At 43.2% G+C, this 15,311-nt stretch overlaps 1 protein-coding gene across 3 annotated transcripts in view; it reads right to left on the bottom strand.

Moving 5' to 3' along the window:
* The window catches only part of SPATS2 (spermatogenesis associated serine rich 2), an 84,848-nt gene that overhangs the window by 33,409 nt on the left and 36,128 nt on the right, over nucleotides 1-15,311 (bottom strand). The window contains exon 1 of one of the 3 annotated variants that reach the window (XM_083169106.1): nucleotides 4,253-4,427. The exons of 1 other annotated variant lie outside the window; for it this stretch is intronic. In XM_083169106.1, the coding sequence (XP_083025232.1) occupies nucleotides 4,253-4,415 (163 nt within the window). In that variant the 5' untranslated portion in view covers nucleotides 4,416-4,427. Of the gene's footprint in view, nucleotides 1-4,146; nucleotides 4,428-15,311 lie in introns of those variants that run through there. One more of the 3 variants, XM_083169109.1, reaches the window with a different exon arrangement.

Below are 15,311 nucleotides of genomic sequence, written 5' to 3'. Positions count from 1 at the left end.
TATGTAAATGTGTGGGGACCATTATTTTCACTACATAAACAAAAAATGTATTGCTTAGAGTGCGGATACAGATGCTTAAAACCCATTATATTTTACATTAGAACCCATTATATTTTTTATTAAAAGTATATGTCTATTATAAGCAAGTTCGCTTATAGTTTACTAGGTACCTGGCTAGATATCAAAGATAGTGGCACAATAAACAATGAGATTTGAGGATTGGAATACGTTGTGCATCTGTACTGCCATTGCCACTTATTAACAGTAGCACTCACTGACCCCATGCCCTGGAAAGTGCGACAGACAGTATCATAGTTGCTGACTGAGTGGTGGCATACTGGAGACAGGAATAGTGAAAAGTTAGGGCAAATAAGATGGAAGGTCCTCTGCATAGGAAAGCTTACAGTTACGCTGCAGGGTTGCAGACCTGGGAAGAGATAGGTACAGATGACAGCGGTGCTGGTACCAGAGGAGGGGAGCAACACTGGAGAAGTATCGCATGCAGGAGTGCATGGAGGCAAAGTGGCAGAATTTTATTTATTTATTAAGTTTCTTATATATAGCGCACTCATATTCTGCAGCGCTGTACAGAGAATATTTGAGCATTCACACCAGTCCCTGCCCCAGTGGAGTTTACAATCTATAATCCCTACCACATGTACACAGACATTGTAGGGTTAATTTTTTTTTTGGGAGCAAATTACCAGTATATTTTTGGATTGTGGGAGGAAACCGGAACACCCGGAGGAAACCCACGCAAGTACGGGGAGAATATACAAACTCCGCACAGTTAGGGCCATGGTGAGAAATCTAACCCATGACCTCAGTGCTGTGAGGCAGTAATGCTAACCATTACATCACCTGTACTGCCAAAAAATGGCAGTGAGGGAGTGTAGAATGAGAGGACATTGGAGATGTAGGAGGTGAAGTAGTGAAGAGCTTTAAAGCAGGGATGGGGATCCTTTGGCCCTACCAACTACACATCCCAGCATGCCCTGCAACAGTTGTAGCATGACCACATAGCAAAACTGAGTTACGCATGCTGAGATGTGTAGTTCCACAACAGCTGGAGGGCAGAGGTTCCCCATCCCTGCTTTAAAGCTGAATTTTAACTTTGTGTGAAAGATGAAAATGATGTAGATCTATGAGAAAAAAAAAAAGAAAAAAAAAAGGGGAGAGAGGAAGACCAGGTAATAAAAGGTTACAGTACTCCAGGAGGAAGATGACAATGGCAGCTGCTAGGGTGGACAAAGGGTCTGGCAATGGATATATTAGTGAGTGAGGAAGGAGAATGGATGTTTGATGGGAAAGGAGGGAAACAAACTAAGGCCCTTATTCTGGTTCACTCAAAAAGACAAATTCCTTCTCAAATGGGGGGGGGGGGGCAGATTTAACATGTGCAGAGAGAGTTAGATTTGGGTGGGGTTTAACATCAAAGTGAGATCTATATTGCAGTGTAAAAATAAAGCAGTCAGACTGTTCAAAAAAAAAACAACTCACCAAAATCTAATTCTCTCTGCACAAGTTACATCCGCCCCACCTGCAGTGCACATGGTTTTGTCCATTTAAGAAGGAATTTGCCTTTGCGAGTGAACCAGAATAAAGGCCTACGTTTTTAACATGATAAAACTTAAAGTACTGGGACATAATGGAACGACAGACTGATGGTGTATAGCGAGGGCTGCCATTGGTGGTGTGTGTGTGTGTGTGTGTGTGTGTGTGTGTGTGTGTGTGTGTGTGTGTGTGTGTATGGTCACATTTTCCTTAAAGCAGGGGTTCCCAATCTTTTTCTAATCACGGCATCCTAGAGTATCAGAAATTTTCCACGGCACCCCTAGGCCCCAAAAAATATTTATCAAATTAAGTCAATTGTGTTTATATGTGCTTTTCAGGTTCAGTTATGTGGTAAAGGGCAGGATTTGGTTCTGATTGTACACATTTTATGATTGGCAGCCACCAGCACTGGTTTTGTCCAGAAATAATTGATCATAAACAATTTGAATTGGTCCTGGAAGACCAACCCGAGGCACCCCTGCAAGTGTCCCGAGGCACCCCAGGGAGCCTAGGCGCACAGTTTGGGAACCACTGCCTTAAAGTAATGTAATCTTGAAAACATGAACTGTGTGGGATCCTGGGGACCGATTTTGAGAACCACAGTTGTAGAGCAAAACAGCTGATTAGACCACCACATGAGAAGGTGTAGAGAGAAGAGAAAGGTGCCAAATATTAAATCTTTGTAAAGATCAATAGGTAGGGGATTAGAAAAGAGGCAAATTTGGGGGGTACAGACAGAGAAAGGGCAGGGAAAGGGTAAACAGCCATGTGTGTTTAGGGTCCCAGTGCCTAAAGAAGGTGTAGGGTGTGAAGGAAAAGGTTGTCTGTGACAAATACCACGGACAGGTGAATAATGGTGAGAGTAGAAAACTAATGCTTCAATTTAATAGCGAGAAGATCATTGGCAAGAGCAGTTTGAGGAATGTAGGGTGCAAAAGCCAAATGAAAGCGTGTTAAGGTGCAAGCATGAGGAAAAGAAGGTGGAGGAGATGGAAGAAGCTTGGAGGCAAATGGGAGAAGACATGGGGTGGCAGTTTTAGAAGAATTAAGAGACGGGAGGAAACAGGATGAAGAGGGCAGATTGAGGGGGAGGAGGATGAGAGGAGAGAAGAGGCTGGGGTGAGAGAAAATACTTTGTTACAAATGACAGGAGAGAAGAAGGAAAAAATATAGATTTAGCAGAAACAAAAAAGGCAAAAATACCGTAATACCTGATTGGTGTTGTCCATTTTAGTGATTTGCACAATGTATTAAATAAAGAAAAGCATAATAAACATGGCCAAGCACTGGAGTGAACAGAGATTGCAAATACATTTGAAAGGAAAATTAACCCAAACATGTTCACTCACAACACGTCAGTGGCTAGCATTCAATTAACTACACTTATTCTCCAAGTGGGGAACAGGCAGTGCATCATTTCTCCTCTGACTACCACACAAAAAGTTACTGTAAGTGATTAGCCCTACATGAAAGGCTAGAATAGATACAAAAAGCACAGACAGCGCGTGATAAAACATTGAGAGCTGTTGTTGGGGCAAGCTACATATACTATAGTATGCTACCTTTAGCTCTGAGCACAATGAACAAGGAAACAAAAAAAAAAAAAAAAAACTACTACGGTAGTAATGTGAACACCTTCTGTATGTGTCTGACTGTACAGCATAATTGCCCTAGTAAGCACTCTGCTAGTACAAAGGCTCTGAGGCTACTCCTCCTGTCACTGGTGTCCCCTACACAGGAGCTTCTGCCATCCACCTGATGTTACAATGTGTGCACGTAACACCACATTTAGGTGTGCAGAAAACTAAACAAGAAACTGGAATCCTTTTTGCAAATCTAAATACAAAAAGTGTTAACCCTTACAGCAACTCTACTGAAAACAGATTAGAAAGGAATTGCAAAACACTAGCATCAGTGCAATGCAATATGGGGGAAGCTGGGAATCCTCACACGCCAACTACAGCTGATCACTTGTACTGATACAGAAGTATACGCAGGGAAGAGTGCAGAGAGAAAATGTGGATGAGGTTAGTAGTCACAGAACTGGCTAGCAGCCGAACAGTATACACATGGGCTTCTGTCCAGCTAAATGCTTACACACTACACTACGCACAAGACGCGACTGGAAAAGCTGGTTGGGGGTACATACAGTATGTCAAAGGAAAGATATGAGAAGCATAACGATAACTAGCCCTCACTGTTCCATTAGACAGATGTTCCTGGAATGCACAGCAAAGCACTAACAAGGCCAGTATCAGCAGCAGATCCCCATTTATACAGCTACTGTATATGCAGCGTACTGTGTGGACTACAAGAAAATGGTTCTAGCAAAAAACCCTTTCCATACAATGAAATACATACAGCAGCCTCTGCACCTGCACTATTGCAGCAATGTTACCACATTGCTCATGAAGCTAATAGAATAAGACGCCTTCTAGTCAAATAAAAAGTTTTATTTTCTATGCTGTTATTAATAATTCACCCTCTCCATACAGGAGCACATAAAAGGTTACTGTAAAAGTTTACAGCAATCCATTACAGCACAAGTTATTGTCACCTCAGTACATGTACATGTATATGCTAGTCACTTACCAGTATCTGAACACTGTACAACTGCTGCTGCTGATCAGCCTGGTGACACTAGGAAATGACAGTAGCTTGCTGGATAACAGGTACAGTACAGAACAAGTGGCCGTACCTGCTGAGTGCCCTGTGCTGTAAGGGAATGTCACGTTTTTACAGGCCGATGCTTTTTTCAACCACGCCTCCTCCCCTGTCAAAAGTTCGCTTTTCCTACCATCACACTGGTCACAGTCAGAAGATAATCCGCACCCAAAGTAAGCACAACTATCCCTCATCATAAATGCATAGCATACTGACTGACGTCAATTCAGCTGGGAGGAGGCGAGGCATGGCTTATACAATACTGGACTTGGTAACAGGTTCAACTCCAGCTGCAAACCCTTGCTTATTGGAAGTGCTTTTATAACTAGGTTTTCTGTCCTCATAGAGGTTACCAGTGTAAACGCAGTAAATAAAAGTGAATCCTTCCTATTGCAAAGATTATGTAACAATTATGACAGTACATCAGATACAGGGTTGTACAAATAACAGGTTATTGTGGACTGAAAAAATTAAATGTGATGATGTAATAATACAAAATAAAAAGATCTATCTATGTATATACATCAATTAGCTGTTGACCATTTTTTATAATAAAAAAAAAATAAAAAAAAAAAATAAAAAAAAAAAATTCTCTCAGGCCTGAACTAAACAGATAGACACCCATGTTTGCATTGCCCACCCTATTAAATGCCATTCAGTCACCTGGGCAAGGGATGAACATGCAGACCACATCATGCTGGAGTTGGCAATGTTACACACTAATGCACACAGCAAGTGCAATGCGTAAGGTAGAATTAGGTGTAACTAGCACTTGCCAAGCATTTCTTTTCATGCTGTCCAAAAATCTTGGGATACCATGTAATTATTTAATTGAATGAAAAGTGTAACTAACCGTTCTGTATGCAGCATTCTAGCATTTCTCTACTAGTTTTTTCTTTTAGCACCAGTTACATCATGTGATGTGCAACAGTTTCAGACACGGCAGCTAACAAGCAGTTGGATGAGTGTCCTATACACAGACCCCAATGTATTCACTTGTGTAGAAAGTGTTTCTCAGTGTAACACAAGGGGGTACACACTGTACAATATGCGGTACCGCCGATATCATTAACTATATCGGTGGTGCCGCGAAACCAATAACCTATGGGTTAAAACTGAACGATATAGTTAACGTTCTCATTCAGGGACGTCACAGGGATCCCCGCCGAACATGCAATCACGAACGATATTGTCAGATTTTACTTCAAGTTCAAATGATTGTTTACTATCCATGGGAGCGCGCATTGTGATCGATATAGTGGGTACACTCAACAATATGCACATTGATATCAAAGGTATTGTTATAAGGGTGATCAATACCCTTCTACACCAAAAATCCCGGATCCGACCCAGCATTTGGAAGAAGGATCCAAGCCGGGTTGAATCCGGCAGTGTAGACGGAGGCGGGGCTTGGAGATGACATCATCTCCAAGTGTCGGGACCATGGTGATCCCCGCCGGAAGGAAACACAGATCGCCGTGCTGGGGGCAGCCCAGCACCAAGGTAAGCTGCTGGGCTGCCCCCAGCTGTCGTCTGGGAGGTGAATGGATGCCACACACAGGCATCCATTCACCTTATCCGCTGCTGTCTGCAGAGTATAGCAGACAGTAGCGCAGGCTGTCTGTGCCCCCCCCCCCCCGTCCAACCTGCGGACGCTGTGGTCCGCAGGTTGCACGCCCCCCATTGATGTAAATAGGAGCCGGGTCGGATGACCCGGCGTACCCATTTACACCGCCCTCTACCCAGGTCAGGACCTGGGTAGAAGTCCCGTGTAAAGGGACACGGCGTGTCCCATTTAGATTGCTGCTGACCCGGGGTTTTGCAGCGGTGTAAAAGGGGTATAAGTTTGGTTTGCAAAAGCAAACTTCTTTAAATGGACAAAACCATGTTGCACTGCAGGTGGGGCAGATGTAACATATGCAGAGAGTTCATTTGGGCGAGTTATTTGTTTATGTGTAGGGTAAATACTGGCAGCTTTATTTTCACACTGCAATTTAGATTTCAGTTTAAAACACACCCCACCTTCAGATCTGGCTGCTTGGAACAAAAACATGGTTATGGATGAGTGACAGTTTGTCAGTTTTCCAGCATTTCCAAGCAAATGGTCAACTGGCATTTGCGCTCATCCATAACAATGTTTTTTAGTGTTCACTCTAGGATTTTGTGCGGGCAGGGCACCATTGCATGGGGGCAGCGCAAGGGGGGGTGGACCATGCCTGCCGACATCACAATTGTGGACGGTCTCGGGCTGCCGACGTCACAAAAGGGGTGTCTCCAGACCACAACGTCATGAAAAGGGGCGGGCCCAACAGCCGTCACTTAAGGGGGCGGGCCTGGCCCCACCGAAGTTGCTGTGCTGCCGGGGAAGCGTCGGGCATCACTGTCTACGGCAGCGCTGGGCTCTTTTAGCGGGGTGCTGCTAGAGGGGCAGTGCGCATTTTGCCCTTTAAAAAAAATTGGGCACGGCGCAGCGCCCCGCTAAAAACAGCCTAGCAGGAACACTATTTTTGTTCCAACCAGCCAGATCTGAATATAAATCTGCATGTGTATGGCCACTTTTACTCTCTGCACATGTTACATCAGCCCCACCTGCAGTGCACATGGTTTTGTCCATTAAAGAAAGTTTGCTTTTGTAAATCAACCTGAATGACCCCCATAGTTTCCCCCCAAGCTGAAATAAGGCCCATTGCTCAGATCAGGGTGAAGATCGTAAACCCAAGACTTGTCTGTCCTATTTTGTGTGGGAAAACCACAGCAATTGGTTCAAATTACATTTTAGAGCTGTAATTGTATTTATGTAACCAGGGTAACCTCATCTTTCAATTGTACAATAGATTACCTTTCATCAACGTGAAGATGGGAACAGAGTTTCAACGGCAGCAAAGCTGCTCTATTCTTTGTCATACAAGCTTATAGATATATGGAATATTACAGTTAGCCTAAATTATTGCTGGGAATTCCTGCTATATCTGGGGAGTGTTCTCTCCTGCCAATACATTTTACAAACTGAGTTTTCAATAGAACATCTTTAGATTTTTAGACATGTATAAACTGACAGGGATAAATTGCACTAGGTTTACTTATTATAGCAGTGGTTCCCATCCCGGGGTACTCTGGAGACAGGTTGGGGGTACTTGAAAATAATATTGGTAATGACTGAAGAAGTAGTCACCGGATGGCGGAAGAAGTCTCCCATTGCCAAGATGAACCACGTTGCGTCACTTCTTGTTTAGTCTGCCGCATCATCAGTGTCTCCTTGTGCTTTTATCCAACCAGCAATCCACTGGGAGCTACCCGCGCTGCCCTCAAACATAAGCATTCATCTGCCCTGCGCTGACACGGTGTGGTGGAAACAGTGGCATTAATCCTACAGGTGTTAGACAGCACACAGCCAGCCACTGAGAGGGACCAGATTCCTGACCACACACTGCTCCTAAATAAATGATCGCGAGTACTGTGGATATTTCAAATTGAGTGGAGGGGGTACTCATAAATGGAAAGCCTAATCAAGCGATAAGGCAGAGAAAAAGAAGGTTGGGAACCCGGTATTATAATGTAATGCAATGGTTTCCAAATGGTGTGCATAGGCATCCTGAGGTGCAGTCGGTTGGTTGATCATTAAAAAAAATGTAATTTGGTCCTGGACTAAGTGATAGGAAAAACCAGTGCTGCTGGCTGGAAATCATAAAACATTTTGACAATCCGAAACACAACTGTACACCAGCAAAAAAACTAACCCTGACAGATGGGCACAATTAACTTGGTTTTTTTTTAATTGATCAATTTGGAAAATAATATTAAACTTATCCTAGGGGTGCCAGGAACAAAATGTCGATACTCTGGGTTCCAGTGATTCAAGAAAGTTTAGGATTCACTGGTGTCAAATTTATCTTCAGGAGACTGATAAAACATATCCCTATGCTACTTGCAGGCCAACAAGTGTGTGCTGTTAATCAGGCATTTGGGGAAACACACAGCATTGTGTGGTCATCTCTATACATCAACTCATTCTTGTGGCATCTTTCCCTTGTTCTCATACTTCTTGTGTGTTGTTACTTGACTTTAGACAAGTCCTTTAACTCTGTATAATATTATAATTAATATTAATAACATCCTTTATTTGGGTATGGATCATTAGGTCACCAGCAAGTAGGTAGACAAGCATAAGGTCGACGTGTCACTAGGTCGACAGTGAAAAAGTCAACATGTTTTTTCTTAAAATTTTATGTTTCTTAACCCGATTGTCGACAGTCAACATAAACACTAAAGCGTAGCATTGCGTTTGCTCACCATGCTTTTCTACGCTCGCTACGCTATGGACACAGAAACATACCTCCACTGCGCTCGCCATGATTCGGGCGCGGTGCCTCGCTACACACGGCACGCTATTTTATTATCCCACTACACCATAGTACAATGATGGCTAACCTTGACACTTCAGAAAGAAGGGCACATGAGGGAAGAGGGCCCTGTTTGTGAGAGCAGACAGACAGAGGCGACACATTTATTACGTTATTTATATAGCACACACATATTCCGCAGCACCTTACAGATAATATTTGAACAGTCCCTGCCCCAGTGGAGCTTACAATCTTCGTGTATGCTATCTAAATAACTGGTAATACATACATACATAAATTTAAGAAAAAAAAATATATATATAGTTTTAAACGTGTAAAATATCTCCTATTAAGTAATACTGCAGCAACCAAAGTATGCTGTGGTGCCGCTATTAGTGACCCATGCGATAAGCCACTACTAGGAAGCAAACCTATATTTACACAAACCATACAGGAAGCAATTTAGAAGTGAGTTCAGCAGAAATGGTAGTCACAGACCAGTGCAGTACTGTACAGGCACAGACCAGTGCAGTACTGTACAGGCACAGTTACATTTCTATTCACCCTTGGTTTTGCTTTAACTGATCTTTATAAAAACAGGAATGAATACTTTAACATTTGATTATATAAAAGGATATAAATATAAGAGAAGACTAAGAATTAGCAGGGATAATCTCTTAAAGAGTGTTGGAGTTAAAGACATAATGGATTTGCAATGACCTGAACTTGAAACGAAACCTGCAACAAGTTTTGGTTCAGGTCAAAGATTGATATGAGTAAACAGAAGCAGCTTTGCTGCTGGGCTGCCTGCCTGGAGCAGGTCACAGTGCCCACACGATAACTCACTCGTACAGTAGTACTGCATTCACAATGTGATGCACCACTGACGATACGGTGATGAGTACAGACGTCTCCACACACTTTTACAGCAGTTGCATCAAACAGCTCTTCCCTGCGCACCAGGTCCCATGCCATGACTTGTGTAGAGGGTCTTTTTTTTTTTTGCTCAAATGTGCATCTTAGTTGCACAAATGAAACAATAGGATGCAACATACAGTAACTACTTTATGAGATGGGAGTTTCTGCCACCTAACAGGATTTTAGCAGCTATAACCCACCTATATGGGAACGAGTGTAAAGTGATGGGCGCCTGATCAGAGACAACCAAGTTGCCCATTAAAACATTTCAATCGCTAAAATGAAATGACCTCAGTGAAAACTACTTAATTATGTAGGTGTCTAACATGGACTGTGCTTTACCAGGATATAGACCTGTGCGGAGCCTGCCTCTCAAGTGTTTAGCAAAGGTGCCTGGCTCCATTCAGACCCTACTACATCCCAATGTTGAGCGGTGTCACCGGGATGAGTGAATATATATATCTATCTTTCCTTGACAGAACTTGATGTGCAGTGTTGTATTTCCACCTGTAGCTAAGTGTTAGTCACGGCCAATACATTTTCATATGCTATAGCCACGGGATACTGTTGATGGGTCGACCATAAGATGGCCGTCAGTAGTTAGGTTGACATACTGGAAGGTCGACAGGGGTTTAGGTCGACATGGGACAAGGTCGACAGTCAAAAGGTTGACGTGTTTTTTGAGCAGACATTTGCCGACATCCACTAGGGCGTGGTGGGAGAATAAAATACTGTGCCCGAAGCATAGCGAGTGCAGCGAGCCATGCGAGGGGACACAGTGCGCTTAAGACTGTGTCGACATTCCGGTAAAATAAAAAAAAAGTCGACCTTTTGACTGTCAACCATGTCCTATGTCAACATAGACCCGTCGACATTAACCCATGTCGACCTTCCAGTATGTCGACCATCTTATGGTCGACCCAATGATCCCAACCCATAGCCACTGCTTGTATATCTACAAATATGCAGCTCCGTCCTCATACACTGTCACTTCAAACAGCCCCTCTCAGTGTGCTGTTCTGGGTGACGGAGTCAAAAATCTGACATATAAAAAAATATGTCAGTCACACAAATAAAGTCTGGAAATGACAGAACTACTTTGCACTGATCAGTGTGATGTGCAACACTCATACATGTGTGTGTGAATGAGCCTATTTGTACACAAAGTGGAACGCCGCATCATCCGCAGCTTTATCATATTGTGCTCGTTGTACAGTACAACACTTATGTACATGACAGGTGCAGCAGGCTTTTATCAGTGTCAAAAGCTTAAGTGCCTTGTACAAGTATTATAGGGGTAAATGTATGAAGCTTGGAGAAGTGCATAAAGAACGTTAGGTTAAGGCCAATCACATCCTAACTCAGTGGTTACCAAACTGTGTGCTGTGGTTCCCTGGGGTGCCTAGGAACAGTTGCAGGGGAGCCCTGGGCTCGTGGTCCAGGACCAATTCAAATTAATTATGGTTAATTATTTATGTGCAAAACCAGTGCTGGTGGCTGCCAATAATAAAATATGTACAAACAGAAGCGAATCCTGTCTTTAACACATAACTGACCCTGGGAATCACATATAAACCCAATATAATAAATTTTTGTGTGGTCTAGGGGTGCCGTGAAAAAAACGTTGATACCCTTAGGGTGCCGTGATTCAAAAAAGATTGGGAAGCACTGTCCTAACTGTCAATTTACATATTGGAGCTGATTGGCTGGGGCATTATCAGCTTGAACATAACGTTCAATGGGGCAGATGTATTAAGCCTTAACAAGAGATAAATGCAAGGGCATACCTCCCAACAGTCCAGATTTTAGCGGGACAGTCCCGATTATCAGGGCCTGTCCCGCTGTCCCATGGTGTGGGGGGGACTGTTGGGAGTCCCCCCTGTCAGCTGCTAAGCAGCGGGGAATAAACGTTGCCCAGGGGGCTGGGGGCATGGCTAGAGGCTCACAGAGCCTCTGGGTCATGCCACATAGCGGCAAAATGGGGGCGTGGCCTCGCAGGAGAGCCACGAGTATAGGCCATGCCCCCAAATTAGGCCACGCCCCTCGAAAATTTCGGCGCGCAGCAGCGTCCCGCCTGCTGAGCTGCCAAAGTTGCGGGGTATGCAAGGGTGATAAGGAGAGATAAACATCCAGCCAATCACCTGCTAACTGCCATGTTACAGGCTGTGTTTGAAAAAAGTCAGTAAGGAGCTGATTGGCTGGACGTTTATCTCTCCTTATCACACTTGTATTTATCTCTTGTTAAGGCTTAATACATCTGCCCCATTATCAGGCTAGATACCACTTCTCCAAGCTTCATACATTTACCCCTCAGCGTGGAGACTCCCTGAATAACATGAAAATAGCACATTTCAGACAATTTATTTCAAATTTGAATTTGCAGAAATCGTGGCTGCTGTGTGAAATGACCCTAGAAGGGGAAAAGTAATCAGTTTGAAAGGTTATTTACATCACAGGTAGGTCACCCTGACCTTTCTGACATGAACATTTAAAGGCTGTGTGACCAATCAAGTTTACAGATCAGTGAATGTGGCATTTTTAGATGACATAATTTTAAGTAATAAGGGGAAACGATTTCTAATTCTGTAACTCTGCCAAGTATAAATTGTACTTATCAGTAGTGTTTTCTGCTGGTTTCAGTCCCTGAAAAGAGAGCAGACATAAGTATATCCAGTCTATCCAATTGGATTTGCTCCATGGACCCTGGCAGCTACTGTATATACCACACTTATGGTAGCTTGGACGTACTTCTGTTACACAGCCTCACAGGGCTGTTTGCAAAACCTGCAAGACAGGTCCGAGGGGGTGCAAGGAAAGATGCAGCGTGCAACCTGCCCTCCTTTATGAATCAGAGACAAATGTAGGGAGAACTGCAAGAAGCTGGGAAAGGAAATTACCAATGTCCACTGGTTGTAGTGGGCCAGTATACAGGGGTACGGCATGCCACCACTTCACACTGATTTCATGGGTTTAAATACTGCATGTAACATATGTGCGTCACTATGCAAGTTAAACATCCATGTCCTAACAACAGATCTATAGTGATTAGAGTTTTATGGGGCCCAATGGTTTACATAGCATTAAAATTATCGGTACTTGTTTCCTAGCACGGCGCACCCGATTTTCAATCGTATGGCATCTTATGCATTGTATCGCATCGCATGCCATATAGTCGCATTTGATGCGATGCTGGCCCCCCTATACGATTTTTAATTGTATAAGCACCCTAATGGGTGATTACAATGTTAAATGCACCCCCACTATGAACGCCAACCCGAAGCGTGGCAAGCACAGAAAGTCCATGAGGGGCGGCGGAACGCGTCCTCCGACCTTTTCATACCCTCACTATCCACGTCGGCGTGGAGTTGATTTTAGATAGTGTGGCAAACCACCGACCCCGAAGCGTGGCGAGCCCCGCGAGGGGACACTTATTACTTCACATGTATTCCGCATCTGCTCGCCACGCTTCGGGCTCGGTGGCTCGCCACACTATCTAAAATCAACTCCACGCCCACGTGGATAGTGGGGGTATTAAAAGGTTGGAGGACGCGTACTGCTGCACTCGCCACGCTTCGGATTGGCGTTGATACTGGGGGTGGCGTGGGGGTGCTTTTAACATTGTAAGCACCCATTATGGTGCTTATACAATTAATAATCTTATAGGGGGGGCATTTAACATTAAAAACACCCATTAAGGTGCTTATACAATTTCAAAATCGCATACCATTGTCTATGGCATACAATGCGATGGTATACGATTTTAAATTGTATAACATCGGGTGCCATCGCGCAACCATTGTAAGGCTTATGGTATACGATGCGATGGGCGCCGTGCTAGGAAACAAGTACCAAATTATCTTTACACTTAATTGTTTTCCAGGTGTCTGATCCTTTGGGACTTGTATGCCTTAATCCTCTCTGCCGTGTGATAAAACATTTAATAGTCTATGAAGTGGAAAGCAAGAACAGCAAGTAATTTTTCACCAACATGTGTGATTGTAAAAGGTAGTTTTGGTGGCATTCTTTTTCCACCACCATTTCAGCATGCTATCCCCGGGGTGGGGAGCTGAAATGCATGAATGTGTTGCTAAACTGGACCACAATGAGCGTGATATGAGCAAAAAAATTGAATATGGTCCCCTACAATCTCCCATCGGAGAGACTCGGCAAAATATAACAATTAAATAACTCATTTAAGTAAGATGGGAGTTATTTCAGATGGGATGTTGCTATTGGCAACCAATCAGATTAAAAGTAGATTGTATACAGTATAAATAAGTAGATTGGTTGCTCTAGGCAAATAGAACTATGGAAAATCGTGCTCCCATCAGTAATAAACCCCTTCAAGGTCATAACTCACTGACTGTCAGCATTATGAATGTGACATCCAAAAACGTGTCAGAAGAATCACTATACCTGTGTTACACTTTCTTTTTCTTTTTAAATATCTTTATTACAAAATTTTTCATATCAGTACAAATCAAACAATACAAATAATATACATTTAACACATACACATACACTTGACATACATATATATCACAATCGATAGGCACAATCTATAATTACAGTACATTGTATATTTTACACTTTAAAGCTTTTCTGCTTGTAGAGTCATGAGGTAATGCACAATCAGTGTGGGGTTTGTATAGTCTTTTAATGCATTTAATTCCTAAGCAAGGCACAATCAGTGTGGGGTTTGTATAGTCTTTTAATGCATTTAATTCCTAAGCAAGGCACAATCAGTGTGGGGTTTGTATATTCTCTTGGTTTTGTTGGTTTTCTCCGAGTGCTCAAATTTCCTTCAAAGCTGGTGAGATAACTGGATTCTGTGCAGAGTTTGTTTATACTCCCTGTGCCTGTGTGGGCTTCCTCCAGGTACTCCAGGTTTCTCCCTCATTCCAAAAATATACTGGTAGGTAAAATATACAGGTAGGTTAATTGGCTCAACAAAATTTAAGAGTGAATGTGTGTGCGTGTACATGTGGTAGGGAATATAGGTGTGGGCTTCCTCCAGGTACTCCAGGTTTCTCCCTCATTCCAAAAATATACTGGTAGGTAAAATATACAGGTAGGTTAATTGGCTCAACAAAATTTAAGAGTGAATGTGTGTGCGTGTACATGTGGTAGGGAATATAGATTGTAAGCTCCACTGGGACATGGATATTCTCTGTAAAGTGCAGTGGAATATGTGTGTGCTTTATAAAAAATTAAGCAACAAACTGGTAATAAATATAATTAAGGATATCTAGGACTAATGTGTGAATATATGTGAAAGTGGCCGCATCTTAGGATGATGACAAATGCACACAAGGTCCCTCAGGATGCTCAAGAGGCTATATCAAAAATTTTAATAAATGAGCTATAAAACAGGTCCCAGAAATTGACCTTGATCTATAGATCCAGCGGTCTCCGAGTGTGAAGCGAGGATTCCCCGGAACATAGAATAGGTTATTCTGCAGGTTAGACAGTGAGGATGGCTTGTTTTTGGCGATCCGTGCAAAAAAAACAAGCCACCCTCGCCGGCGGCATTGAATACCATCCATAGTCTGTATCAGGCATTTCCAGACTCCATCCCCAAAGCAAACCAGCAGCCCATACCCCAGTAACATCCATGCCTGAAGACAGGTGACCCAATCAGTACCTCAATTATTCTGATTTAACCATCTGTGCCTATGGCTGGATACCACAAAAACCTGCAGCGCCAGTGCACCTCAAGGACCAAGGCCAGCAATGCCTGCTGCACATAAATAGATCAACATGTAGTGCAACCTGCCAATGGGGAAACCATCCATGCAGCAATCTGAGCGAGGCACAAAGTGTAGGTTGCTGCTG

The sequence above is a fragment of the Crinia signifera genome, chromosome 2, assembly GCF_055691185.1.
Source record: "Crinia signifera chromosome 2, ASM5569118v1, whole genome shotgun sequence".
Taxonomy (NCBI): domain Eukaryota; kingdom Metazoa; phylum Chordata; class Amphibia; order Anura; family Myobatrachidae; genus Crinia; species Crinia signifera.
Note: the sequence above shows the minus strand (reverse complement) of the source record. Positions and strands in the feature narration are given on the sequence as shown.